The sequence below is a fragment of the Triturus cristatus genome, chromosome 4_1 (assembly GCF_964204655.1).
Source record: "Triturus cristatus chromosome 4_1, aTriCri1.1, whole genome shotgun sequence".
Lineage (NCBI taxonomy): Eukaryota > Metazoa > Chordata > Amphibia > Caudata > Salamandridae > Triturus > Triturus cristatus.
In genome coordinates this window covers 452,911,829-452,939,107 of record NC_140585.1, presented here as the reverse complement: position 1 = coordinate 452,939,107, position 27,279 = coordinate 452,911,829, and the positions used below count along the sequence as shown (strand labels likewise).

At 44.0% G+C, this 27,279-nt stretch overlaps 1 protein-coding gene across 1 annotated transcript in view; it reads left to right on the top strand.

Moving 5' to 3' along the window:
• The window catches only part of VWF (von Willebrand factor), a 1,048,714-nt gene that overhangs the window by 824,820 nt on the left and 196,615 nt on the right, over positions 1-27,279 (top strand). The window contains exon 44 of the mRNA XM_085652611.1: positions 17,524-17,652. Within this exon, the coding sequence (XP_085508737.1) occupies positions 17,524-17,652 (129 nt within the window). The remainder of the gene's footprint in view (positions 1-17,523; positions 17,653-27,279) is intronic.

The following is a 27,279-nucleotide window of genomic DNA, read 5'->3' as shown; positions in this document are numbered from 1 at the left end:
AGGGATATTGGTCGATAGTTGGCCAGTTCAGCTGGGTCCAGGGAGGGTTTTTTTAGCAGCGCCCTAACGACTGCCGCTTTCCAACTAGGGGGGACGACTCCTTGTTGAAAAGAAGCGTTAATCAGATGGGTGAGGGGGGGATGATGATGGGAGCGACTTCTTTGAGGGTTCGTAGCGGTGCGGGGTCCCTAGGGGATCTGCTTTTGATGGCTTTGAGCGTGTTCTCTACTTCTCCGTTGGTTATTTGTCCCCATGTGGTTAGGCGGGGGCCGATCGCAGTGTCGGGGGGATCGTCAGTGTCGTTCGAATTAGTCGAAGGAATGGAGTCAAGAATTTTTCGGATTTTTTCTTGAAAGAAGCTGGCTAGCTGATGACATTTTTCCTGGTCTGCCTTTGGATCTGGGGGATTTCTAGGTGCGGGGTCGGGGACCTTAAGAAGTTCTTTTAGGATGGTATAGGTTTCTTTGCTTGAACAGGCTGCTTTTTCGATTCGTTCCTGGAAGAATCGACTCTTTGTCTTGTCGATCAAAGATTTGTAGGCTGATAAGGAGGTGGAGTAGGCGTCCTTATTAGCGTTGGATTTTTCCTTCCTCCATGATCGCTCAGCTCTTTTGCAGTCCTGCCGTAGCGACTTGAGCTCTGGAGTATACCATGGGGCTGAGGGTATGCGTTTGTTGTGTCTGAGGGTGGCGGCTTTGGGGATAAGGGTGTCCAGAGAGGAAGTGATCCAGGAGCGAAACTGTTCATCGGCCTTTGTGGCGTCGGAGGAAAGCACCGGAATAGTGTTGGAGAGGATGTCCGACCATTCTGATGGTATGAGTTTATGCCATCGTCTGTCAGAGACCTTGATTTTCGTAGGCTGGGTGGTGACCGTAGGGGCCTCCCATAAAATGGGGACTAAAAGGTGATCCGTCCATGGCAGTGGCACAGGTGGACTGGTGGTGATATTGGCATTAGTGAGGACGGGATCTAGCAGGTGTCCTTTATCGTGGGTGGGCTCGTTATTGACCAGCCTAATATTGAGTGACAAAAGGTCCGCTAGCAGGTCAGAGGCAGACCGGTCAGTGGGATCTGTAAAGTGGAGGTTCAGGTCGCCAATGATGAGAAAGTTAGAAACGGAGGCGGCTAGTTGAGAAGCTGTTTCAGTGACTGCATTGAGAAATTTCCCAAGAGTACCTGGGGGCCGGTAGATTAGGAGACCCGAAAGGGAGTGCGTTGGGGAGGATTGAAGGGAAAATTGGCAGCTTTCGGAGTCATCAATTTGGGCGTCACTAGTTCTGCAGGTGAAATGTTCCCGGTAGATTATGGCCAACCCGCCTCCTCTTCCTCTTGGTCTATGGAGGGTTTGGATGAGGTAGCCTGGGGGGAGGGCTGAGACAGCATCCACATCGGTGCTGTCCGAAAGCCAGGTTTCTGTTAGAAATAATGCATCCAGGCCTTGGTCTTGGATCATCTCATTAATTTCAAGAGCATGCTTGGGGAGAGAACGGCAGTTGAGGAGACCAAGCTGTAGTCTGGGGTTGGCTGTGGTCTGAGTGGATGGGTAACAACGCGTGCAGCTTGTAAAGGGTTTACCTGCATCGTGAATATATCGACAGCCGAGGTTTTTTTCGGGTCGGAGCTTCAGTAGCGTGTCTGCTAGGTACTTCAGACGACTGGAAGGTGGTGGATCTGGCAGAGACCCTGCGCCTGGGTCCGTCCGGGCCCGGACGGGCCCAGACGGGCTTGCCTTTGGCGCGCCTTCGGCGCGCTGACGGCGCGCCCGCTGCGCCCGTCCGCTGCGCGTACGTGAGATGCACATGTTTAAGTAGGCAAAGAGGGTGTGGCCTCGAGCGAGTGGGCGTGGCCACAAGACCGGCTCACTGGCTGTTGCCGGCGGATCTGGGCGTTCCCGCCGCAGCGATTAGCTCTGTTGCTTGGGGCAATGAGAGGCGATCAGCCCAGCAAAGGCACGATCAGGTGAAGGAAGGGGAGGGGCAGTGACACAGTATACACCACACAAGTTTTAAAATCAACGAGTTACAAGTGTCTAAAAAGCGCTCCCGGCTGTGCCTCAGGAGTAGTGATCTGACCAGAGCTCGTATTCAGCTCTGTATAAGTAGGCAAAGAGGGCGTGGCCTCGAGCGAGTGGGCGTGGCCACAAGACCGGCTCACTGGCTGTTGCCGGCGGATCTGGGCGTTCCCGCCGCAGCGATTAGCTCTGTTGCTTGGGGCAATGAGAGGCGATCAGCCCAGCAAAGGCACGATCAGGTGAAGGAAGGGGAGGGGCAGTGACACAGTATACACCACACAAGTTTTAAAATCAACGAGTTACAAGTGTCTAAAAAGCGCTCCCGGCTGTGCCTCAGGAGTAGTGATCTGACCAGAGCTCGTATTCAGCTCTGTATAAGTAGGCAAAGAGGGCGTGGCCTCGAGCGAGTGGGCGTGGCCACAAGACCGGCTCACTGGCTGTTGCCGGCGGATCTGGGCGTTCCCGCCGCAGCGATTAGCTCTGTTGCTTGGGGCAATGAGAGGCGATCAGCCCAGCAAAGGCACGATCAGGTGAAGGAAGGGGAGGGGCAGTGACACAGTATACACCACACAAGTTTTAAAATCAACGAGTTACAAGTGTCTAAAAAGCGCTCCCGGCTGTGCCTCAGGAGTAGTGATCTGACCAGAGCTCATATTCAGCTCTGTATAAGTAGGCAAAGAGGGCGTGGCCTCGAGCAAGTGGGCGTGGCCACAAGACCGGCTCACTGGCTGTTGCCGGCGGATCTGGGCGTTCCCGCCGCAGCGATTAGCTCTGTTGCTTGGGGCAATGAGAGGCGATCAGCCCAGCAAAGGCACGATCAGGTGAAGGAAGGGGAGGGGCAGTGACACAGTATACACCACACAAGTTTTAAAATCAACGAGTTACAAGTGTCTAAAAAGCGCTCCCGGCTGTGCCTCAGGAGTAGTGATCTGACCAGAGCTCGTATTCAGCTCTGTATAAGTAGGCAAAGAGGGCGTGGCCTCGAGCGAGTGGGCGTGGCCACAAGACCGGCTCACTGGCTGTTGCCGGCGGATCTGGGCGTTCCCGCCGCAGCGATTAGCTCTGTTGCTTGGGGCACTGAGAGGCGATCAGCCCAGCAAAGGCACGATCAGGTGAAGGAAGGGGAGGGGCAGTGACACAGTATACACCACACAAGTTTTAAAATCAACGAGTTACAAGTGTCTAAAAAGCGCTCCCGGCTGTGCCTCAGGAGTAGTGAACTAAATAAAATAAATGACGCAGTGTCCTTCTACTTAATATCATTCTCAGCATGTGGATGTTTATATACTGAACCTTTAATTGTTCCATTCCAGTCTCCATATGCAAAATATGGGTATGTGCCACTTTATATATTGATGTTATTCGTGTTCATAGTTCACTGAGGCTATGTTGGACCTGGCCCTTTTTGCAGGTATATCCCCTGACTTTTTGCCTCCTATTTTCCTGACCATGGTTTTGTTGGCCTTCGGACTCTGGGCATATTACCACTGTTAATCAGTGCTAACGTTTACATGCTCTCTATGTAAACTATAATTCTGATTGTTTCTCCATGATTGGCATATTTGATTTACTGGTAAGTCCCCAGTAAAGTGTACTGTGTGAGCCCAGGGCCTGTAAATCAAATGCTACTAGTCGGTCTGCAGCACTGGTTGTGCCACCCACATGTGTAGCCCTATAAAGGTGTCTGAGACCTGGCAAGTGCACCCACTTGCTAGCCCCCCCTTATAATAGGTAGGCCCAAGGTACCCCCATGGGCCGGGTGAAGTGTATGTGGAAGGTAGGACATATACCGGTGTGTTTTACATGTCCTGATAGTGAAATACTGCCAATTGCGTTTTTCACTATTGCAAGGACCAGCTCTCCCAGAGGCTCATCATTGGAGCTGCCTCGTAACATTTTACAAGTATAACCTTCAATTGGGGACAGCTAGAGATTTGGAGTATGGGCTCTCTGAGCTCAAGATTTAAAAACACATCTTTTGGTGAAGGTGGTTTTTAAATTGTGCATTTCGAAATGGCACTTTTGGAAAGTGGGCATTGTCTTGTTTAACTATCCTGTGCTGCTGCCTGCATGTGGAATCAACATTTGTTTTAGACTGACAGGGGCCTGTTTGTGCATTCACTCTAGACAGTCACACAAAGGGAGTTGAGGTGTGACATGGCTGATGAGCCTTTCTTAGCTAGAAGTTGGGAGGAGGTTTCACACCTGAATAGGGTTGTGGCTGGCCTCTCACAATGCTGTGACCACCCTGCCCGAGTGTGTCAGGAGCCAAGACGGGGCATGACAAGAAATTGTGCACCACAAAGACAATCCTTTGAAGAATGCCTACTTAAAGGCCTAAAGGGGTATACATATTTGACCTACATCCCCAGACTATTGGAACACTTCTGGATCAAGAGGAACCTCTGCCAAGGAGAAGATCTAAAGAGCTGTGAGAAGGAGTACTGCCCCTTTGCTGTGTGTTGCTTTGCTGCGTGCTTAGGAGAGGTAAATGACTGGATTTTGCTGTTTTGCTGCTTGTGAAGTTTCTCCAAGGGCTTGTGTGTGCTTGCCTCCTGTTAAGAAGTCTCAGGGCCATCAAAGACTTCACCTGCAGCATCCCTGAACTCCACTGCTAGGAGTTCTGACCTGCATTGTGGTGCCAATTCTAGTTCTGGGCCCTTGGAGATTGTTCGTCCTGCAGAGACCTGCTTGAAATCATAAAAATCGATGCATCACCCTTCCAATGCCTGTTTTTCTGACACAGCACCACAGAGCAGGAGACATTTCCATGCACTGTCGCAGTGCGACCAAAGAAATTGTTGCATCACCTGCCAGGGACCAAAGAAACCACTGCAGCCTGAGTTCAGCGCACCGTGTCACCGAAGTCCAAGACCCCCACACCAGCTGCAGCCCGTGCAGGTAAGAGCAGTGGGGCAGTGGGGCCAGGAAGGGGGGATTACAAGAGACGACCACAAGTGAAAATTAAAAAAATAAAGACCACGAGGGGAAGTTGAATAATAAATATTTTCTCGTGTTCGTCTCATGAAATCCCCCCCACCCATCCCCACCGCTCTTACCTGTATGGGCCGCAGCTGCACCGCACTGACTCTGATGCAGGTCGTGCTATGCGGCTGAAAGAATCAGTGCATCGTGGGACCACGGCTAAAGAAATCGATGCAGCTCCTGTTTGCTACTGCCGCATCGACCCCCAGAGCGTCTGGATTTCCGAACGTAGCACCTGTACGTTATGTTTGTTCGATGCAACAGCATTGTCTTGAATTTCGACGCATCGCTTCTCTCTACAGTTTGGATTCAATGCAACACTTCTCCTGTGTGCAGCAGAACTAACGCATTGCCTCCCAAAGACTGCGTTTTCCGAAGATTCCCTCCTCTGCGTCTGTTTTGCCTTGTTGATTTTGACTTATCTGAGGTACTTTATGTAAAATCAATGCATCCATTGAGTTCTATGGACAGAATTGCTTCAAAAATCTAAAAAGTCACATTTTGAGTTCTGTATGTTGGATTTTTGTTGTTTTGGTATTGTTTGGTTTAGATAAATTATACTTTTGTTTTTCCAAACTGGTGTGGTGTCCATGTGTAGTGTTTTCACTATGTTACTGTGTGTGTTATGTACAAATACTTTACACATTGCTTCTGAGACAGGCCTGACTTCTCATGCTAAGCTACCAAGGGGGCGAGCAAGCACTATGTTAGGTGTGTAATCCCCTTATCCTAACTAAAAGGAAGGGACCCTACTTGGACAGGGTGTATACCACTGCCAACTAGTGACCCCAGTTTTCTAACAGGCCACTTTTACCAATGTATTTCTAAGTGTGTATATATCAGTAATGATTTGGTAGCACATATTGAACACAAAATGTTTATCATTCATCTTCACAATTCAATGAAGTTATTAGGAATTTGGTACAATATGGTACAATAAATGTAATCAGCCTTGCATTTTATTAGTGTGTTTTCATCATGCCTACTCTGGTTACATTGCTGATGTGTTATAGCTACTGTAATAAAATTATATTGGTGTATCCTCTTGCCAAATATTTGTATATAAATCACATTAAGCCACAAAGTATAACTCAGATCTAGCATTCAGTTGAGCAACGAGCTAAGAATGATAATGCTTGCAAAGAAAATGGGCCCATTTAATTAGGACATTTTCTAAGAAGTCCAATTTTACATGATTGGCTATAAAATCCTTGCTTTTGTTCAGAAAAATGAGATAATTTCAAGTAGAATCTGAATGGTTATACTTAAAATATTGATGATATTGTCAATATCTAGCCAAGCAGTAACTAAAGTGTCATTTATTCCTGATCAAGATGTAGCTATTCAGATATCATGCACTCTCTAAATGCCATCTAGACAAAAAACCTCATCAGCCAGAACAGCAAATTATTTGTGTATCATAAAGCCTAAATTGCTGCCTGTAGAAAGTTTACCTTTTCTGCATGGTCTGTCTGATCACCTTTTTTTAGATCCTATCTGTTTTTGAACTATGTGCACTTTACCCCTGCTAGACAGAAGTAAAGTGTCTATAGCTCCTTTAAACATGTTTAAATTGGCTCACCCTAATTGACATATTTAATTTACCTACATGTCCCTAGTATATGGTACAGAAAATGTACCCAGGCCCTGGAAGACAAATGCCACCCATGGATTGCAGCACCTATTGTGCCATCTACATAGTTGACCTGTAAAACATTGCTTCAGGTGTCCCATGTAAAGCCTGACTGCTAAAGCCTAAAACCCTGATGTTAAACCTGTGAAAATAAACTTTTCTGACAGGTGGTTAACCCTGCTTTTAATAATAAATAAGTCACCCCTATGTTGCCCACAAGGTACAGTGCGTGATATTTAAAAGTGAAATGCACAAAAATAAAATTGGCATGTTCCTGTGGTGAATAACCTCTAAAAGCTATTTTGACTGGCAGGACTGTAGCTGGATCCTAGAAATTACCAAAGTAAAAATTATAAACATACATCTGTAACTTTTGACAGGAAACATCTAGAATCTTTATCCAAAGTCTATTTTTCATATTTATCAAAATCCAATTAATTGGCAAAGTTACTTTTTTGAAAAAAATTGAGAAAAGGTAACTTTTAGAAAGCTACCTTTTTCCCACCTGATGCTCCTACAGGATGCCTAACCATTGTTCGACCTTAAAGAGGTGTCAAAATTACTTCCTGTACAAAACTGTGGAATACGCCTGGTGACAGAATAGGCTGGATGTGGGACATGCAATCCTTATAAGCTCAGGAAGGGCAGCTGGGGAGGTTCCAGGAACTTGATTAACTTGAAAGGAATAGAGGTGAAGCCTGTTCATTCATAGTTTAGTGTAAGGAGAAAACTGGGAGGGCAAAAGCCTTTGTTTTCCAGGCTCACACTAGCCAGACTGGCTCCGAACCCACGTGAAAGGAAAGATACCCCTAGAACCAGGCAAAGGATAGACAGCTGCTCATTCACTGGCCACACTTTTGGGAAGACACAAGGGTTCATCATGAGGGAGTGATGGTTCATTCCCCCATTTTGGATTTTTAGGAGTGGGGTGCACTGTTTTACATTTTTGCAGTTGGGCCAACAGGAACTGCTGAAAGTGGTTAGGGTTACCTCTGGGAAATTTTACTTACTGGTTAGGGAGGGACCAGAAGACACCTTCACCGATTGGCTAGTGCCAACTATAAATGTGGCAACCCAAGGAACGTCTCTTAGGACACTTACTGGACCTGCAGAAGATAAGAAGAGGATTGGATCCTACTTGCTGTAACCTGAGAGGAGCCCTGAGCGACTGCATCTTCTCACTCTTGTACTCAGGACAAATGAGTGGACTCCAATGCTCAGTTGGCTGACCTTCTTCTAGGCTACCGGTACCCAATAATCTGCAAGAGGCCTTTTTCCTTAAGTGACCAGTTGACCGGTACCAACGGCTCCATAGACTATTGTTGGTGCTTAGTGGTTTTATAGCATAATGTTTTTATTTAAAACCCTAAGAATTAAAAATCTCCAGTTTACCTTGTTGGATTTTTGTGATGTTGGCGTTATTCTTTAGATTTACACGATATTCTAAATCAGTTTGGTATTTTATTGTTTGGTGTTTTGACATTATTAGTGCTTTACTACTACAATACTACTTTTGCCCCAAGTTAAGCCTGTCTGCTCCATGCCATGGCTACTAGGGGTTAGGGCCCAGGTTTAATTTTAATTAAGGTTAATTTAGTGACTTTTGAGGCTAAAAAGTTAGTAGGATTATTCTTTAAGGTGGGTGATCACCCACCTAAAAAAATAATGCACTTTCATAAAATGCCTCAGCATTTTTATCACTCCTTGTTAAAGTGGTCGAAAACAAGTTACAGTATTAGTAGAAAGGGACACAGCAACCTCCTTTACCAGGATGCAAGGTTTACCAGTCAACATCCAAAACAATAACTTTGATTTGATAGGATTACCTGATATATTGTAAGCTAGAAGAATAAATATATACAAATTAATGAAGTACCACTATTTAGGTTGGATTGGAGGAAATTCAGAATTTCACTTGCAGTGACCTACCAGGCAGGAAATTCCGTTATCTTTTACCTAATTAGAGACCCTATATAATCTCATTACTATAATCTTATTATTTTTATCTCAAATTTTCAAAGAAGACATAAATGCAAATCAATTAACAGTGAATCAGCATACTATTTCAAAAATGCAAAAGGCATCTAATAAGACTTCTTAAGAAAATTATAGAGGATGTGGTACTGAGAAATAAATTAATTGGAACCCTGATTTATAGTGGTCAAAAACTGTGAATTCTCATTCAACTCAACATTTCCTCAATGGTAGCCTAGTCAAGATTTTCACCCTATTTCATATTCTATGGAGCCATTGTTACAGATATGAGAGTGATTGCTTGAATTCAGAAGCATACTAAAAATGATTTACTAATTCTAGATCGAATACAGGGCCATATTATCAAGATCAGCGTTAAAATTATCGCCGCTTTAGCGGCAGGAAAATGCCTCTAAAGCGGCAGTAATGGGCTTGATAATATACCCTTGTGAATTCCCATAGAAGCCCATGTTCTGGTGTGAACATGGGCTTCTATGGGAATTCACAAGGGCATATTATCAAACCCATTATCGTCGCTTTAGCGGCAGTTTCCTGCCGCTAAAGCGACGATAATTTTAACGCTGAGCTTGATAATATGGCCCACAGTTCTTAACTTTATGGAATTGTTAAAACAATCTAGGACCTTGTCGGGCGTTTGTTAGGACATATCCAAATGTGAAACAATCAAATAAGGCTCACTCTTGTTAGATTTGCATTCTTTTGGCATGGTTGCCAAAATCAAATCTAAGAAATTGGAAAATGTAGCTAAACTGTCGATCCTTGCATGGTTGATGATGTAGATCTACTATGCAAACTCATGTGACAATGTGATGTTGGACAACCACATTCTCAGGAATAACAATAGAAATACCATCTATCTAAATTTAGAACTCTACTCAGCTGTTTATCTGTTGTTAGACTTGATCCTCTCTTTATGGCCTTCCCCAAAGTTTTTGGTTTCACCCTCCTGTTTTATGAACCCATTTTGTTGGCTTTTACTTAGGACTCTGTGCACTTAACCACTGATAATCAGTACTAAAGGGCGTGTGCTCTCTCCTTAAAAGATGGTAGAATTGGCTTACACCCAATTGGCACATTTCATTTACATGCACAACCCTTGTAAACTAGTACCACATATGCCCAGGGCTTGTAAGTTAAATTCATGGCACAAAATCAGTCAGGCTTAATTTGGGGGATTGTGTAAAGTGTTTATGCTGCACTCAAACAGTAATAAAGTGAAAACACAAGACCAGGAAAATCAAAAACCAATTTATAACAATAGAGAAAATTTTAGTAAATAGAAATACATAAAATAAAAAAAATGAAATGAGTAGAACCAGAGTTATGACCTTTCACATTTTTAGGTAAAAATATCAGCAAAAAGCGCACAGAGCCAATTACGGGTCTCTTGTCACTCTGGACAGGGTCATGGTCTCATTCAGTCTAGCTCCACGCGAGGAGCCTCACCCTGAGCTTTGCATTGGCAGGGACCATGAGGAGAATGTTTCAGCGCAAAGAGCAGGTCGCCGTCATAGCTTTGCATTGGTAGTAAATGTGGTCAGTTGTTGCTGACACAAAGAGCAGGTTGCCTTCAGAGCTTTCTGTTAGCAGCTGACCCCAAGAGCGTAGAACCCTTGTATTTTCACCTGGAGTCCACTTCTTGCAGTTTCCAGGTTGGAGGAGTACTCTCTGACACCAGCCAAGGGTCAAGGATCTAGGGAGGCCCCTCTTGGGGGGGTCAGGAAGCACTCCAGCAGAGACCAGCAGCAGGGTCTAGGCAGGTCCAGTTGGTACTAGTCAGCCAGACAATTACAGGAAAGACCTCTGGAAGCTTGTGTTGTCCCTGTAGAGGGTCAGTCAACCGGCCTGTTGAGTCACTTCTGGAATCCTGGGTGCAAGGCAATCAGGTTCAGTCATGCTTTTTTCAGACAGCAGAGCAGTCCTTCTTCTGAATCTTCACAGGTCCAGGAGCTATCTGGTGAAAGTTTCTAGGGGGGCCAGTCTTATACCTAGTGCTTGCCTTTGTATGTAGGCCATCCTCTTTGTCTACCTCTAAAATGGTTCGGGTCAGTACTTTCCTTTCCACTGGGTCTATCTCCAAATTGACAAAGGGCAGGCAGGCCCAGGTGTGGGCTGCATTTGCCAGTGACTGGGAAGGCAGCTTTAGAAGTCAGGAAGGGGGCGATGGGCAAAGCCCTAAGACTACGCTTTGAAGCTTGGGTAGGGCTGAGTACAAACCACCAGTCAATCCTGAGGAGAGAAACTCCCTTCCCCACACCCAAAGTCCTTTTGCACTATCTGAAAGGAACACACATCACTCCACAGGAGAGCCATTAACAGTCTTGTGATCATTGACACTGGCAGAAAGGCACAGTTTGTTTAAGCAGAAAATACTAATTTTATAAAACTGGTGTTTTCAATGTCTTTGACGTTACCATTAAAGAGGATTTTAAAGTGCAATTTGAATTATTGGAAGAAGTATTTCTCTATATTCTCCTAAACTTAAGTTATCACTTATTAAGTATAATAAGGTGACCCCGTGTTGGTCTATGGGAGAGCTAGCCTTGCTACAGTGAAAAATGACTTCAGGAATTTTTTACTGCCAGGCCATGTAAAACCTAATTGCACATGTCCTACTTTTTAAATTCCATGCATCATGCCCTATGAGCCTTTAGGTCATACCTTCTGGTGATAAATAAGTATTAAAAAGGAAGGGTTAGGGCTGGCAAAAGGTTTATTTTGCCAGGTCGAATGACAGTTTAAACATGCATTAAAGGCTGAACTGGCAGGCCTGAGGCATGTTTTACTATGCTACTTTAGTGGGTGGCACAATGACTATTTCATGCGACTAGTAGAATTTAATTTACAGGGCCTGGGTCCATGTAGTGCTGTTTAGAAGGTGTGTATAAGTAAATTAAATGGACAAATCAGGTGTATTCCAATTTAACCATGTTTAAAAGGAGAGCTCAAATGCTGTACCACTGGTTAGCAGGAGTAAAGTGTGCTGAGTTCTCAAAGGGAACATAATCAGGTTCAGCAAAGGAAGAAAGAAATCTAGGGTGACCCTGCAGAAAGGAGCAGGTCCAAAAACAATAATGAGAACCTAGGAAACTAACTTGTCTACTCCGTCCTCTTTCTTATCTTTGTCCTATATTTAAGCAGCATGTAGCTTATTACAGACTTTAATTCATGAAAAATAATCTCAATAATTTGAAATTCTCTCTTCTGCATTCTGTATATCTCTAATCTCTATATTTTTGCTTTATTATATGCTTATAATCCTGTTCTGATATAAATCATATATGTTGCTATCATCCATATACAACGTACTTCAGATACATGAAGATTTGTAGGGGAAACACGCTGTGTGATGCACTTTTTTGATAGTATGTAAATAGGTATGACTACTCCTGTGTTTGGAACCAGATGTAACTTCTGTACGTGAATACATTTCACCATTATTCAACTAAATAAGAGATGATGGAATGTGAGAGCAGCGTAAATAGGCCCTTGTTACTGGTGACCCCTTAATGCCATTAGTCCCAGTAACAGGAGTTACCATGGTAATCAGAATTATAAGGAATTCTGAGGAATTTCAGCTGCCAAAATCCCTGTTTGAAATTTGTGAAGAAACATGGAGGGATCAGTTTGGGAAAACCGATTCCCACATGTTATTCCCCAAAAATGCGTGTTATTTCAAAGTCCCATAGTTTTCTGGGTCCCTTGCTAACAATAGTTGTGGGGATGGGGATCTATCGGGTATCAATGGAGCCCACCATTAATGAGGACCATGGGGCATATCAGCAACACCCGGCGATAATTGTCGCTCAGCGCTCTTAGCGTGAGGATAATTATCGCCGGGTAACGTGGATTTTTATCGCTGAGATAGCGTGCTATTAGAAACGCTTATCTCCTCAGCGATAAAAATCCTCACGCTAACTGCCTAACGTGAGATTAAAATCTCACGTAGTGTGGCGTTAGCTTGCTGATAGGGACTCAAAAACTTAGCCATGATATCCACCTTCCATAGGATATCATGGCTAAGTCAGTCCTGAAGCAGGCGTAAGGAAAGTAGCGATAACAGGGGTTATCGCTACTTTTCCTGCCGCTATGCTTCATAGCGTGGGGCTTGATGATAGGAGAACTGTCGCTTAGCGACACTTCTCCTGTCATGTTAGGTCAGGAACGCCCACTTTGCATCTCATTAGAGATGCAAAGCTGAGCGTTAGGAATCCCCACGCTAAAGCAAGGTTTCACGCGTTAGCGTGGCCTTGCTAATTAGGCGATAAAATTATCGCCACTTAACAGGAGACAGTGAAGTCTGATAAGAGTAGACATAGTATTCGCACAAGTGCAATTAAAAATCATTACTTTCAGGTCTGAATTTTGATAGTGCAGCTCTTGCTAACAATATACACGTAGTGAGCTTTGAAGCCTCCCCTTTTCACCAAATGCCTACTTTGATCAGCCTCTTCCAGTCATTGCCTGACACTTTTTAAATCATATCTTTCCTCTCTCCTGTAGAGTATTTATTTCTCACCTCAAGCTGTTGGCTGTTTTGTTGTATGCTACTGCCTGTACTCACCTGTTCCTGCTCACTCATTCCTGTGCACCACACTCTACTATCCAACTCTTCCCTCCATTCCCTCTGCACTCCTCTTTCCCCTGCCTGTCACCCTCCTGTCATCATCCACAGACTTCCCTTTCATAGTTCTCCTTCCCACCCCTGGCTGTCACCTCTGGCATTCTTTTCTCCTAACTTTTACTTTTTCCCAAACGATTGTCATGTCCACAGTGCCGCCACCATTTCTCGTTTCTTCTCCTCCCTTCTTTCTTTATCTTAAGTGCTCTTCACTCCAGTCAGCTTCTTTTTAGAGCTGCTGGGAATGTAATTGATGTCAGAACCCCTTTCAGAGGGTCACGAGGCACACAGGGGCTACTGGGCCCAACCACGATGGCTGAGGCCTTTTACTCCTGTAGGTGTCAGGCAAATCCCTGTCCCACCCTCCTTTCTGTAAAGTGTTCAGGGGTATACCACAGTCACTGGTGACCGCATCCATTGAATGCAAGCTATTAGGCCATATTCAAGAATTCTCCCTTTGACTCTTCAGGAAATAGTCCAACATGTATATGTAGCTGCAGGACAATTAGCAGTCAGTGCCCTGGGGGCCCAAAGACCCAGTTCTAATCTTGCCCACTCCGGTGGTATGGCAGTGTTCTACATTGCAGAGAGTGCCATGTCCTCGGGTGCTAATGAGTACAGATCCTCTATGGTAAAGTCGGGCCGCTTGTGGAGTATGCCACAGCACCTGGCAGACATCTTTCTTTGTGAGGACATGCTACCAGTTTGCTCCAGGGATGTAGCTGCTCCTGCTTGACAGACACAAAGGTAAGTTGCTCTTACACCTAGCAGAGGCAGGTTGGGATGATGGTGTGATCCTCCTGCTCACACCCAGAGCTCTAACGAGGGTACAATGTTCTGGGCAGTGTCTTGGTAAGCCTCAGGGAAGCAATCAGGTGCAGATCCCAGTTTCCAGACTTGGCCTGCAGTTCTCAGCAGTATTCCGTCAGTCAGGGTGGTGACATGAACCCTTGGCCAAAGTGGTACCGTCAGCCACTTATGGCATATGGAGTTGCTGCGGTACTCATGATCAAGGCGCAGACTCTCCTTATGCGATTGCCCTCACTACTTCAGCCCATCCAGGCATACAGGGTCTCCAATTTAGGCAGTCCTGTGATCCTGGCCCCTCTCTGGCACATGGAATCACTTTGGTACTGCAGTGTGGGCCTGGTGTTTCCTGCACACAGCTTCTGGTATAGCTCAGAACAAGGCGGTCCTCTCTATTTACATACGGGGGTCTCAGAGCCGAAACTGCACATGGGCAATGATTCAGTTGGTGTACAGCCTCACAGCTTGCAAAGGGAATCCTTGTGCAGGGATCCCCACTAGGCTGCACTCCCCCAAAGCTCTCTTCTCCCTCACAGGGCACACTGGTCGTGGCAAGCAGGCATACGATAGTGCTCCGAGCTCCAGGGCAGGCGATCTTGGTGTCCTGGGTGATGTCCTATTAGCGAGCAGACCTTTGCCCCCAGTCCTGGTCACAGTCTGAAGTCTTGCAGATCTTCCCCTCCTCATGCTGCCTATCTGGCTGCTTGGCAGATGACAACGTTTGGGGTCTCAACCTCTCTTTCTTATAGTCCTTTAAGACACCAATTGTGATTTAGGATCTGAGGTTATGAAGTGACGTTTTATGTTGGGCTTCTGCTTCTTTTGAAGTGGGCATATTTTTCTTTTCGTATTTCCTCTGAATGATGTTTATCACAGCAGGCATGACTCTGAAGTTCACAACACAATTCATGGGAGTGACTGGAGTTCACTCCTAGATGTCATTCCCAGTGATATGTGCATCAGAAGGTTAATCTCAGCAGACCAGCCCTACTCTTTATGATTCCCTTATCAGCCTCAGCTCCCTTCCTAAGTTGTATCCAGGTCCCTTCCTTGGGATCTAATACTAAATCAAAGAGTAACCTTTTGAAGTGTAAAGGAAGAATCCCTTGCTCCAGTGTGTCCCACCCAGCTCACAGGAATGCAGCAACACTCAAATCTGTCTGAGGCGATTCTTCTGCCCCCTATGTCTTCACCAGGCCGGCCTGAGCTTCCCAAAATGGAACCCAGGGTCCTCCATGTAATGTACCATTGCAGGTGCATTGCACTCAGTGTGCATTCACAGCACATTTACTGCACAGCACTGTTACATCAATGCATTGCACCATTAAAGGAACAAATACATTCACAACACACTCAGTCTGCATGCACTGTTCAACACTGTAACCTTTCTGCATTGTACCAGTGTGTGCTATTTTAAAACATGCACCCTACCAGCACATACACTCACCATGTGCACGGCACTTCACTCTTCGTGTACTGTATTTCACACAAGCACAAATATACTCAGCATATACTTTCCTTGCACAGGCACTGCACAGCACTACATCGCTCATGTACTGTATCTCAACAGGCATACATACACTCAGTGCATACAGAAACTGCACAGTACTTGTCTATCCCTGCACTTTACCCTTCACAGGCACACATAAAACTTGTGCAGAGTCACTACTCCTGCTCTGTGCACTTCTGTGCAGCACTTCCACATCTACCTGATGTAGGTAAAGGGTGAGTTAAGTGCACAGCAGTAGAATTTTTAAAAAGGTAAGGGAGCCCGTAGCCCTCACTCCAGTGACACAGGATAAAAATGACTAGTTCACTGCTACTGATTACTAAACGGTGTGATGCCACCACCGTGTTTGTGCTGCTTAACTCCTGGTGAAGGCAGTAGCCTTCCACCACTATGAGGGTAGCACTTTGGGTGCCCCAACAGGTTCAACAAGACCTCAATCTGTGAGATAGGCCTATTTCTTGGCACACATGCATGATCTATGTTGCCCATGACAAAAAAATCAGCATAGGGGTCCATACAACAGTACAGTTGGGCACTCAGGGCATGGATACATATCTCTTATCTTGCAGAGGGCTTATCTGTCCCAACAGCTGGTTACACTGAAGGCTGCCTTGACTCTAATCCAGTCCTCTTTTTTTCATGCCAAAAAGCTGTCAAATGGGAATGGTGCGTCTATTATAGTCCTTCCTTTTATTTTTATTTTATAGAAAGTAAGAAAGGACTTTAATTAAGATTCTTTTGCCATCAGTATTTTATTTTAAATAGTCACAGAACGAGACAGTATCAAATATAGTGTGCCTTTCCATTTCTCTGTCTGGCGTTAGTGTGCCTACTCTGCAAATGTTAGGACATTAGAGCAAGAGCTGTGGAATGAACAAATCTTGATCTAAGATTTTCAGTTGTTATCAGGGGTCTAGCAATGCCTGGGATACAGAAGAATATGGGGGTATATTAACAAGGGCTTTATCTCCGCTTTTGTGGCTTTAAAAGCCAAAACAGCTGAGATAAAACTTTCGCCCCATTTACAAGAGGGTGCTAACATGCATAATCGCATGTTAGCACCCTTTTTCCCGACGCCTCCCTTTGCATCTCTAATGAGATGCAAAGTGGGCATCACTGTGCAGTACAGCCTTGCAAATATCGCTGATGTGCACATCGCGATATTTACAAGGCTGCCCCAGCATTTTGACAGACGTTAGTTTTTGGAGAAAACCGCTGCTTTCTCCAAAAACTAACATCTGCTAAAATCCTGATTTACCAATCCCTATCATAGGGGGTGGATTATGCTGCTAAGACCACAGGGTTGTATCAGCAAGGTTATCGCCCTTTTGCAGGGAGCATCGCTAGAAAACCAGCGATGTTCCCTTCAAAGCGGAAATTTCCCCCGCTATCAGTGGATTTTTTTTTGCCGTGGAGCAACTGGAGCAACGCGTTGTTGATAACGCGCTACCAGGGCGATAAATTCCAGAGATAGACGGTGATGAATAACAAAGCGCTAAGCGCGCTTTGCGTTATTCATCTCCATTCCTTGCTGATATGCCCCTCAGTTAGTGTTATGGAAATGTTCACCATGGGAACAAACAACAAAAGGGAGTGAGGTTTGTTGTATATTATACACAGGAATTGAATTGCTTACAGGAGCTTTGATGAATTCAGTTGTGTGTTTTTTTCTCATTGAAAATGTTAGAATTGCTAGGTTATGTGGATGAAATATACATGCAAGTCAATGTGAACGTGAAGTAATGTGAGTGTCTGTGACATCCAATCAGCTGCCCACTTTAGCATAGTTACACTATTATAGCCCACCATTTTACAGAATAATGTAAGTACATTTATTTGCACAATTTGCATTCCCAAGCGCTTCTTAGAATAGAGTCTTTTCTATGTATTTACTGCTGCAACGTGTAATCAAATTGTTTTATCAATGAAATGTGCTTACCGTAGAATTATTCATTTTATAGGGTTCAACCTACATAAAGAAGGGTGATGAGTGCTGTGGACAATGCAAAAAAACTGCCTGCGAAGAGACAGTCCTTCCTCAAGGTAGAGGAGACGTCAATGTGATGAATCCCAAAACTGTTTGGCATGTGGTAGGTACTCCTTAAAAAATCTGATTTGGGATTTTTGTGCTAATTTGTTTGTTGGTGGTGTTTGTGGTCATAATGGGGCATATCAACAACAACCGGCGATAATTATCGCTGAGCGCACTTAGCGCTAGGATAATTATTGGCGGCTAGCGCCGATTTTTATCGCTGAGATAGCGTGCTATTAGCAACGCTTATCTCATCAGCGATAAAAATCCTAGCGCTAACTGGCGATAACCTCACGTTAGCTAGTTGATAGGGACTCACAAACTTAGCCATGATATCCACCTTCCATAGGATATCATGGCTAAGTCAGTCCTGAAACAGGCGTAAGGAAAGTAGCGATAACAGGGGTTATCGCTACTTTTCCTGATGCTATGCTTCATAGCGTTAGGCTTGCTGATAGGAGAAATGTCGCTTAGCGACATTTCTCCTGTCATGCCAGGTCAGGAACGCCCACTTTGCATCTCATTAGAGATGCAAAGCTGGGCGTTAGGAATCCTGATGCTAATGCAAGGTTTCACACGTTAGCGTGACCTTGCTGATTAGGCGATAAAATTAACGCTGCTTTTCGGCCGAAAACGGCCGCAAAAGCGGCGATAATTTTATATCGCCTGCTTGTTGATATGCCCCAGTGTTCTTTTAGTAACTTGTATAATGTTTAGTTGTTTTCACACAGTAACTACGTAGTAATTGCGTCAGCCAATCTATTGATGGATCCAGTGAGACAGTAAACAATAAGAAGCTCCTGAAATTGAATTTGTTTAAAGAATAGATGCATCCAGATGCTTTCAAGTCTGCACTCTTTAATGCCAGCCAGACCTCAGTGTGTCTCCTTCTTTGTGGGCTTTATACATCAGTCTTCTATCATACAAGAAATACATGCCATATCAGTTTCTTCCAAACTTTAACTGCCACGATCTAGAACTCAGTGTGGGGGAGGTAGAAGAAGGAAATGACGCGTCCAAAAATGAATACCCTTACATTTTCTTGACATTAACCCTCTGGGGCAGGTTTACTAACATTTCACGCAATACAGTGCTGCGCAGCCCAGCAAGGCAACTTGCTGCTCTGCGTTGCATGAAAGGGAGGAATCAGAAATGCACCAAATTTACAAAGATATGGAGCATTTCTGCTGCCTCCTTGAGCTGGGGCACTGTGCGGCATTCTTGCATGATAGTGCAAGGGTGCCTGTGGTGCATGAAAAGGATTATTTTTGTACAGGTAGGACCACTTTCCTGCCCAGAAACAATCCTTAAAGGCATTTTCCTTTACGATGCGTGATGTGGAATGCATCACACATAGAACAAGCATTGAAAATACAATAGGTCTCGCCCTCGTTTAAGTTAAAGCAATTCTGTTTGTAATTAGGTGGCATTTTAGCTTTGCTTTTATTAGTGTTTTTCAAACTTTCATGTACATAACATGCATATGTATGCATATATGTATATGTATATGTATGCATGTATTTATATTTGTATTTATATAGATATGCAGATGTATATATCTATGTTTATATATGTATGTATATATATACACATACATATATATATATATGCATATGCATATATATGCATATATATATTCACTGAAAAAACCATAGGTTTCACACATGTTATAGTTAGCGGAAATTTTACTGATAAAAAACCAGTGAAATTCCCCCGTTATAGTTAGTGCAGGCAACTATAACTCACGCGACCGCAATCTTCTGCTGATGACATATGTGTCTTTATGAAAAAAAAATATTTGTAATATATGTATAGCTAAAAATGTATGGAAGAAGACATGGGCATATAAGTGTCTAAATACAGTATTAGCATCAGCAGAGGATTGCGGTCGCGTGAGTTATAGTTGCCTGCACTAACTATAACGGGGGAATTTCACTGGTTTTTTATCAGTAAAATTTCCGCTAACTATAACATGTGTGAAACCTATGGTTTTTTCAGTGAATTTGCAAGGTTTTTTAAATGCTAATTCCTAACTATAACGTGTGTGAAACCTATGGTTTTTTCAGTGAATTTGTACGGTTTTTTAAATGCTAAGTTACTTTACGCCATTCGAGGCGTGCGCGCCCACTTAACGCAGTTCGTTCCGTGCACAGTTTTTATCAACTTTCATAAGCCCTGTACATTTGGTGGCCTTTGGCCACCAAAAGCACAGGGGGTGGGGTCAATGTGAATAGTGTTTTTTTTATTTCTATTTTATAATTTCATGTTGCCAAAATTTAGATTTTTTTTACCTGGTAATAAGCCCTGTATATTTGGTGCCCTTCGGGCACCAAAAGCACAGGGGGTGCGGTAAGTGTGGATAGTGTTTTTTTTATTTTTATTTTTTTACCGTACGCTTACGGTAAGCGTACGGTAAGCGTACCCCGCGAAATTGCCGAAAAAAAAATAAACCCGTTTTTGCTCTTGGGGGATGTTTGTGGACTCCCTCAACATGACTATGTGGGAGGGAGTTGTCAAAACAGCCCCGTAACATGTTTTTGCACATCATGTTTGATAAACAAGCCTCAGTGCGAGAGACAAAATGGCGGCCGCCGCTTCCTGGTTTCGGCCGATTCGAATGTTTACTAAGATCTAAGAGCCAATCAGAATCGCGCTCGCGCACGCCACCGTACGCTTACCGTAAGCGTACGGTAAGCGTACCGTAAGCGGGCTCAGATATATATATTGATTTAAAGGCTATTTTCTCAGAATCTACTAAACAGATTTACACCAAACCTACAAAAGGCACTTCCTTGACCTAGGGACTACCTCTCTGCCAAATTTTGAGTAATTCTGTTCAGCCGTTCGGGCTGTAGCTCGTTCTAAAGGTCCTATGGAAAAATGCATGGGAAAAACGCGTTTTGGGACCCCCCTTTTATCTCAGCCCCCGCTTGACGGATCCCCCCGAGACTTTCAGGGTAGGAGCGGAGCGTAGCGCCCCACCTATTTTGAGAAATTCGCGGGGATTCGTCGACCGGCGCCAAAGTTATTCAAAATAGAATGTTGAGGTTTTCCTATGGAAACGTGGTCCTAACTATAACTACCTACTGGCGACCGCCAGTAGGTAATATATACATATATATATATAAGTGCATATGTGTGCAAGTAGAGAGAGTTAGAGAGAGAGAGGTAGAGGGGTAGAGGTAGAGGTAGAGAGGTAGAGGTAGAGAGGTAGAGAGAGGTAGAGAGAGAGGTAGGTAGAGAGGTAGACAGTAGAGAGTGAGTAGTAGAGAGTGAGTAGTAGAGAGTAGTAGGGAGAGAGAAGAAGAGAGTGAATAGTAGAGAGTGCGTAGTAGTGAGTAGCAGAGAGTCATTAGTAGAGAGCCATTAGTCGAGAGTGAGTAGTAGAGAGTGAGCAGCAGAGTGTGAGTAGTAGAGAGTGAGTAGTAGAGAGTAGTAGAGAGTGAGTAGGCAGTAGAGAGTAGTAGAGACAGTAGGAGAGAGCAGTAGAGAGTGAGTTGTAGAGAGTAGTAGAGAGTGAGTAGTAGAGAGTAGTAGAGAGTAGTATAGAGTGAGTAGTAGAGAGAGTAGTAGAGAGTATTAAAGAGTAGTAGTTAGTAGAGAGTAGGTAGAGTAGAGAGTAGTAGAGAGTGAGTAGTAGAGAGTGAGTAGTAGAGAGTAGAGAGTAGGTAGAGTAGAGTAGTAGAGAGTGAGTAGTAGAGAGTGAGCAGTAAAGAGTAGAAGAGAGTGAATAGTAGAGTAGTATAGAGTGAGTACTAGAGAGTAGTAGAGAGAGAGTAGTAGAGAGTGAGTAGTAGAGAGTAGAGTAGGTAGAGTAGAGAGTAGTAGAGAGTAGTGGAGAGTGACTAGTAGAGAGTGAGTAGTAGAGAGTAGAGAGTAGGCAGAGTAGAGTAGTAGACAGTGAGTAGTAGAGAGTGAGTAGTAGTGAGTGAGTAGTGGAGAGTATTAGAGAGTGAGTGGTAGATAATAGAGAGTAGGTAGAGTAGAGAGTAGTAGAGAGTGAGTAGTAGAGAGTAGAGTAGGTAGAGTAGAGAGTAGTAGAGAGTAGTAGAGAGTGACTAGTAGAGAGTGAGTAGTAGAGAGTAGAGTAGGTAGAGTAGAGAGTAGTAGAGAGTAGTGGAGAGTGACTAGTAGAGAGTGAGTAGTAGAGAGTGAGTAGTAGTGAGTGAGTAGTGGAGAGTAGTAGAGAGTGAGTGGTAGAGAGTGAGCAGTAGAGAGTAGTAGAGAGTGAGTAGTAGAGTAGTATAGAGTGAGTACTAGAGAGTAGTAGAGAGAGAGTAGTAGAGAGTAGTAGAGAGTGACTAGTAGAGAGTGAGTAGTAGAGAGTAGAGAGTAGGCAGAGTAGAGTAGTAGACAGTGAGTAGTAGAGAGTGAGTAGTAGTGAGTGAGTAGTGGAGAGTATTAGAGAGTGAGTGGTAGATAGTAGAGAGTAGGTAGAGTAGAGAGTAGAGTAGGTAGAGTAGAGAGTTGTAGAGAGTAGTAGAGAGTGACTAGTAGAGAGTGAGTAGTAGAGAGTAGAGAGTAGGCAGAGTAGAGTAGTAGACAGTGAGTAGTAGAGAGTGAGTAGTAGTGAGTGAGTAGTGGAGAGTAGTAGAGAGTGAGTGGTAGAGAGTGAGCAGTAGAGAGTAGTAGAGAGTGAGTAGTGGAGTAGTATAGAGTGAGTACTAGAGAGTAGTAGAGAGAGAGTAGTAGAGAGTAGTAGAGAGTGACTAGTAGAGAGTGAGTAGTAGAGAGTAGAGAGTAGGTAGAGTAGAGAGTAGTAGAGAGTAGTAGAGAGTGAATAGTAGAGAGTGAGTAGTAGAGAGTAGGTAGAGTAGAAGAGAGTTTAGTAGCAGAGAGTGAGTAGTAGAGAGTGAGTAGTCGAGAGTAGTAGAGAGACAGTAGTAGAGAGTACTAGAGAGTGAGTAGTAGAGAGTAGAGTAGGTAGAGAGTAGTAGAGCATAGTGGAGAGTGACTAGTAGAGAGTGAGTGGTAGAGAGTAGGTAGAGAGTAGTAGAGAGTGAGTAGTAAAGAGTGAGTAGGAGACAGTAATAGTGAGTGAGTAGTAGAGTGAGAGTGGTAGAGTGTGAGTAGTAGAGAGTGAGTAGTAGAGAGTGAGTAGTAGAGAGTAGAGTGTAGGTAGAGTAGAGTAGTAGAGAGTGAGTAGTAGAGAGTGAGTAGTAGAAAGTGAGTAGTAGAGAGTGAGTAGACAGTAGTCGAGAGCAGTACAGAGTAGTAGAGAGTAGTAGTGTGTAGTAGAGAGTAGTAGAGAGTGAATAGTAGAGAGAGAGTAGTAGAGAGAGAGTAGTAGAGAGTAGAGAGTAGTAGAGAGTTAGTAGAGAGTAGAGAGTTAGTAGAGAGTAGAGAGTAGTAGAGAGCGAGTAGAGAGTAGTGGAGAGTGAGTAGTAGAGAGTGTGTAGTAGAGAGAGAGCAGTAGAGAGTGAGTAGTATAGGGTGAGTAGAGAGTAGTAGAGAGCAGTAGAGAGTAGTAGTGAGTAGTAGAGTAGTAGTGAGTGAGTAGTAGAGAGTAGTATAGAGTGAGTAATAGAGAGTGAGTAGTAGACAGTGAGTAGATAGCGAGTAGTAGTAGAGAGTAGTAGAGAGTGAGTAGTAGAGAGTGAGTAGTAGAGTGTGAGTAGTAGAGAGTGAGTAGTAGAGAGTAGAGAGTAGGTACAGTAGAGAGTAGTAGAGAGTGACTAGTAGAGAGTGAGCAGTAGAGAGTAGAGAGTAGGTAGAGTAGAGAGTAGTAGAGAGTAGTAGAGAGTGAGAAGTAGAGAGTGAGTAGTAGAGAGTAGAGAGTAGTTAGAGTAGAGTAGTAGAGAGAGTAGTAGAGAATGATTAGTAGAGAGTAGTAGAGAGTGAGTAGTAGAGAGTAGTATAGAGACAGTAGTAGAGAGTAGTAGAGAGTGAGTAGTAGAGAGTAGAGTAGGTCGAGTAGAGAGCGGTAGAGAGTAGTGGAGAGTGACCAGTAGAGAGTGAGTAGTAGAGAGTAGAGAGTAGTAGAGCGTAGTAGAGCGTAGTAGAGAGTGAGTAGTAGAGTAGTAGAAAGTGAGTAGTAGCGTGAGTAGTAGAGAGAGAGTAGTAGAGAGTGAGTAGTAGATAGTAGAGGGTAGGTAGAGTAGAGAGTAGTAGAGAGTGAGTAGCAGAAAGTGAGTAGTAGAGAGTAGTAGAGAGTGAGTAGAGAGCAGTAGAGAGTAGTAGAGAGTGAGTAGTAGAGAGTAGTAGAGAGTGAGTAGGAGAGAGTGAGTAGTAGAGAGTGAGAAGAGAGTAAGTAGAGAGCAGTAGAGAGCAGTAGAGAGCAGTAGAGAGTGGTAGAGAGTAGCAGTGAGTAGTAGAGAGTAGTAGAGAGTGAGTAGTAGAGAGTAGTATAGAGAGTAGTAGAGTGAGAGTAGTAGAGAGAGAGTAGTAGAGAGTAGCGAGTAGTAGAGAGTATAGAGTAGTAGAGAGTTAGTAGAGAGTAGAGATTAGTAGAGAGTAGTAGAGAGTGAATAAAGAGTAGAGAGTAGTAGAGAGTGAGTAGTAGAGAGTAGGTAGAGTAGAGAGTAGTAGAGAGTGAGTCGTAGAGAGAGAGTAGTAGAGAGAGAGTAGTAGAGAGTGAGTAGTATAGGGTGAGTAGAGAGTAGTAGAGAGCAGTAGAGAGTAGTAGTGAGTAGTAGAGAGTAGTAGAGAGTGAGTAGTAGATAGTAGGGTAGAGTGAGTAGTAGAGAGTGAGTTGTAGACAGTGAGTAGATAGCGAGTAGTAGTAGAGAGCAGTAGAGAGTGAGTAGCAGAGAGTAGAGAGTAGGTAGAGTAGAGTAGTAGAGAGTGAGTAGTAGAGAGTGAGCAATAGAGAGAGAGTAGTAGAGAGTGAGTAGTAGAGAGTGAGCAGTAGAGAGAGAGTATTAGAGAGTGAGTAGTATAGAGTGAGTAGAGAGTGGAAGAGAGCAGTAGAGAGTAGTAGGGAATATTAGTGAGTAGTAGAGAGTAGTAGAGAGTGAGTAGTAGAGTAGAGAGTAGTAGAGAGTGAGTAGAGTAGTAGAGAGTAAGTAGTAGAGAGAGACTAGTAGAGAGAGAGTAGTAGAGAGAGAGTAGTAGAGAGTAGAGAGTAGTAGAGAGTTAGAAGAGAGTGAGTAGTAGAGTGAGCAGTAGAGAGAGAGTGGTAGAGAGTGGTAGAGAGTGAGTAGTAGCGAGTGAGTAGTAGAGAGTAGGTAGAGTAGAGTAGTAGAGAGTAAGTAGTAGAGAGTGAGTAGTGGAAAGTGAGTAGTAGTGAGTGAGTAGAGAGTAGTCGAGAGCAGTACAGAGTAGTAGAGAGTAGTAGTGTGTAGTAGAGAGTAGTAGAGAGTGAATAGTAGAGAGAGAGTAGTAGAGAGAGAGTAGTAGAGAGTAGAGAGTAGTAGAGAGTTAGTAGAGAGTAGAGAGTAGTAGAGAGCGAGTAGAGAGTAGTAGAGAGTGAGTAGTATAGGGTGAGTAGAGAGTAGTAGAGAGCAGTAGAGAGTAGTAGTGAGTAGTAGAGAGTAGTAGAGAGTGAGTAGTAGAGAGTGAGTTGTAGACAGTGAGTAGATAGCGAGTAGTAGTAGAGAGTAGTAGAGAGTGAGTAGTAGATTGTGAGTAGTAGAGAGTAGAGAGTAGGTAGAGTAGAGTAGTAGAGAGTGAGTAGTAGAGAGTGAGCAGTAGAAAGAGTAGTAGAGAGTGAGCAGTAGAGAGAGAGTAGTAGAGAGTGAGTAGTATAGAGTGAGTAGAGAGTGGTAGAGAGCAGTAGAGAGTAGTAGGGAATATTAGTGAGTAGTAGAGAGTGAGTAGTAGAGAGTAGTAGAGAGTGAGTAGTAGAGTAGAGAGTAGTAGAGAGTGAGTAGAGTAGTAGAGAGTGAGTAGTTGAGAGAGACTAGTAGAGAGAGAGTAGTAGAGAGAGTGGTAGAAAGTAGAGAGGAGTAGAGAGTAGTAGAGAGTTAGAAGAGAGTGAGTAGTAGAGTGAGCAGTAGAGAGAGAGTGGTAGAGAGTGGTAGAGAGTGAGTAGTAGAGAGTGAGTAGTAGAGAGTAGAGAGTAGGTAGAGTAGTAGAGAGTGAGTAGTAGAGAGTGAGTAGTGGAAAGTGAGTAGTAGAGAGTGAGTAGAGAGTAGTTGAGAGCAGTACAGACTAGTAGAGTAGTAGTGTGTAGTAGAGAGTAGTAGAGAGTGAATAGTAGAGAGAGAGTAGTAGAGAGAGAGTAGGAGAGAGTAGAGAGTAGTAGAGAGTTAGTAGAGAGTAGAGAGTTAGTAGAGAGTAGTAGAGAGCGAGTAGAGATTAGAGAGTAGTAGAGTGAGTAGTAGAGAGTGAGTAGTAGAGAGAGAGCAGTAGAGAGTGAGTAGTATAGGTTGAGTAGAGAGTAGTAGAGAGCAGTAGAGAGTAGTAGTGAGTAGTAGAGTAGTAGAGAGTGAGTAGTAGAGAGTAGTATAGAGTGAGTAGTAAATAGTGAGTAGATAGCGAGTAGTAGTAGAGAGTAGTAGAGAGTGAGTAGTAGAGTGTGAGTAGTAGAGAGTGAGTAGTAGAGAGTAGAGAGTAGGTACAGTAGAGAGTAGTAGAGAGTAGTAGAGAGTGACTGGTAGAGAGTGAGTAGTAGAGAGTAGAGAGTAGGAAGAGTAGAGAGTAGTAGAAAGTGAGCAGTAGAGAGTGAGTAGTAGAGAGTAGTTAGAGTAGAGTAGTAGAGAGTGAGTAGTAGAGAGTAGTAGAGAGTGAGTAGTAGAGAGTAGTATAGAGACAGTAGTAGAGAGTAGTAGAGAGTGAGTAGTAGAGAGTAGAGAGTAGGTACAGTAGAGAGTAGTAGAGAGTAGTAGAGAGTGACTGGTAGAGAGTGAGTAGTAGAGAGTAGAGAGTAGGAAGAGTAGAGAGTAGTAGAGAGTGAGCAGTAGAGAGTGAGTAGTAGAGAGTAGTTAGAGTAGAGTAGCAGAGAGTGAGTAGTAGAGAGTGAGTAGTAGAGAGTAGTAGAGAGTGAGTAGTAGAGAGTAGTATAGAGACAGTAGTAGAGAGTAGTAGAGAGTGAGTAGTAGAGAGTAGAGTACGTCGAGTAGAGAGTAGTAGAGAGTGACCAGTAGAGAGTGAGTAGTAGAGAGTAGAGAGTATGTAGAGTAGAGAGTAGTAGAGAGTAGTAGAGAGGAGTAGAGAGTGAGTAGTAGAGTAGTAGAAAGTGAGTAGTAGAGTGAGTAGTAGAGAGAGAGTAGTAGAGAGTGAGTAGTAGATAGTAGAGGGTAGGTAGAGTAGAGAGTAGTAGAGAGTGAGTAGTAGAGAGTGAGTAGTAGAGAGTAGTAGAGAGTGAGTAGAGAGCAGTAGAGAGTAGTAGAGAGTAGTATAGAGTGAGTAGTAGAGAGTTGTAGAGAGTGAGTAGTAGAGTGAGTAGTAGAGAGAGAGTGGTAGAGAGTAGTAGAGAGTGAGTAGTAGAGAGTGAGTAGTAGAGAGTGAGTAGAGAGTAGCAGAGAGCAGTAGAGAGTAGTAGAGAGTAGCAGTGAGTAGTAGAGAGTGAGTAGTAGAGAGTGAGTAGTAGAGAGTAGTATAGAGAGTAGTAGAGCGAGAGTAGTAGAGCGAGAGTAGTAGAGAGTAGAGAGTAGTAGAGAGTAGAGAGTAGTAGAGAGTTAGTAGAGAGTAGAGAGTTAGTAGAGAGTAGTAGAGAGTGAGTAAAGAGTAGAGAGTAGTAGAGAGTGAGTAGTATAGGGTGAGTAGAGAGTAGTAGAGAGCAGTAGAGAGTAGTAGTGAGTAG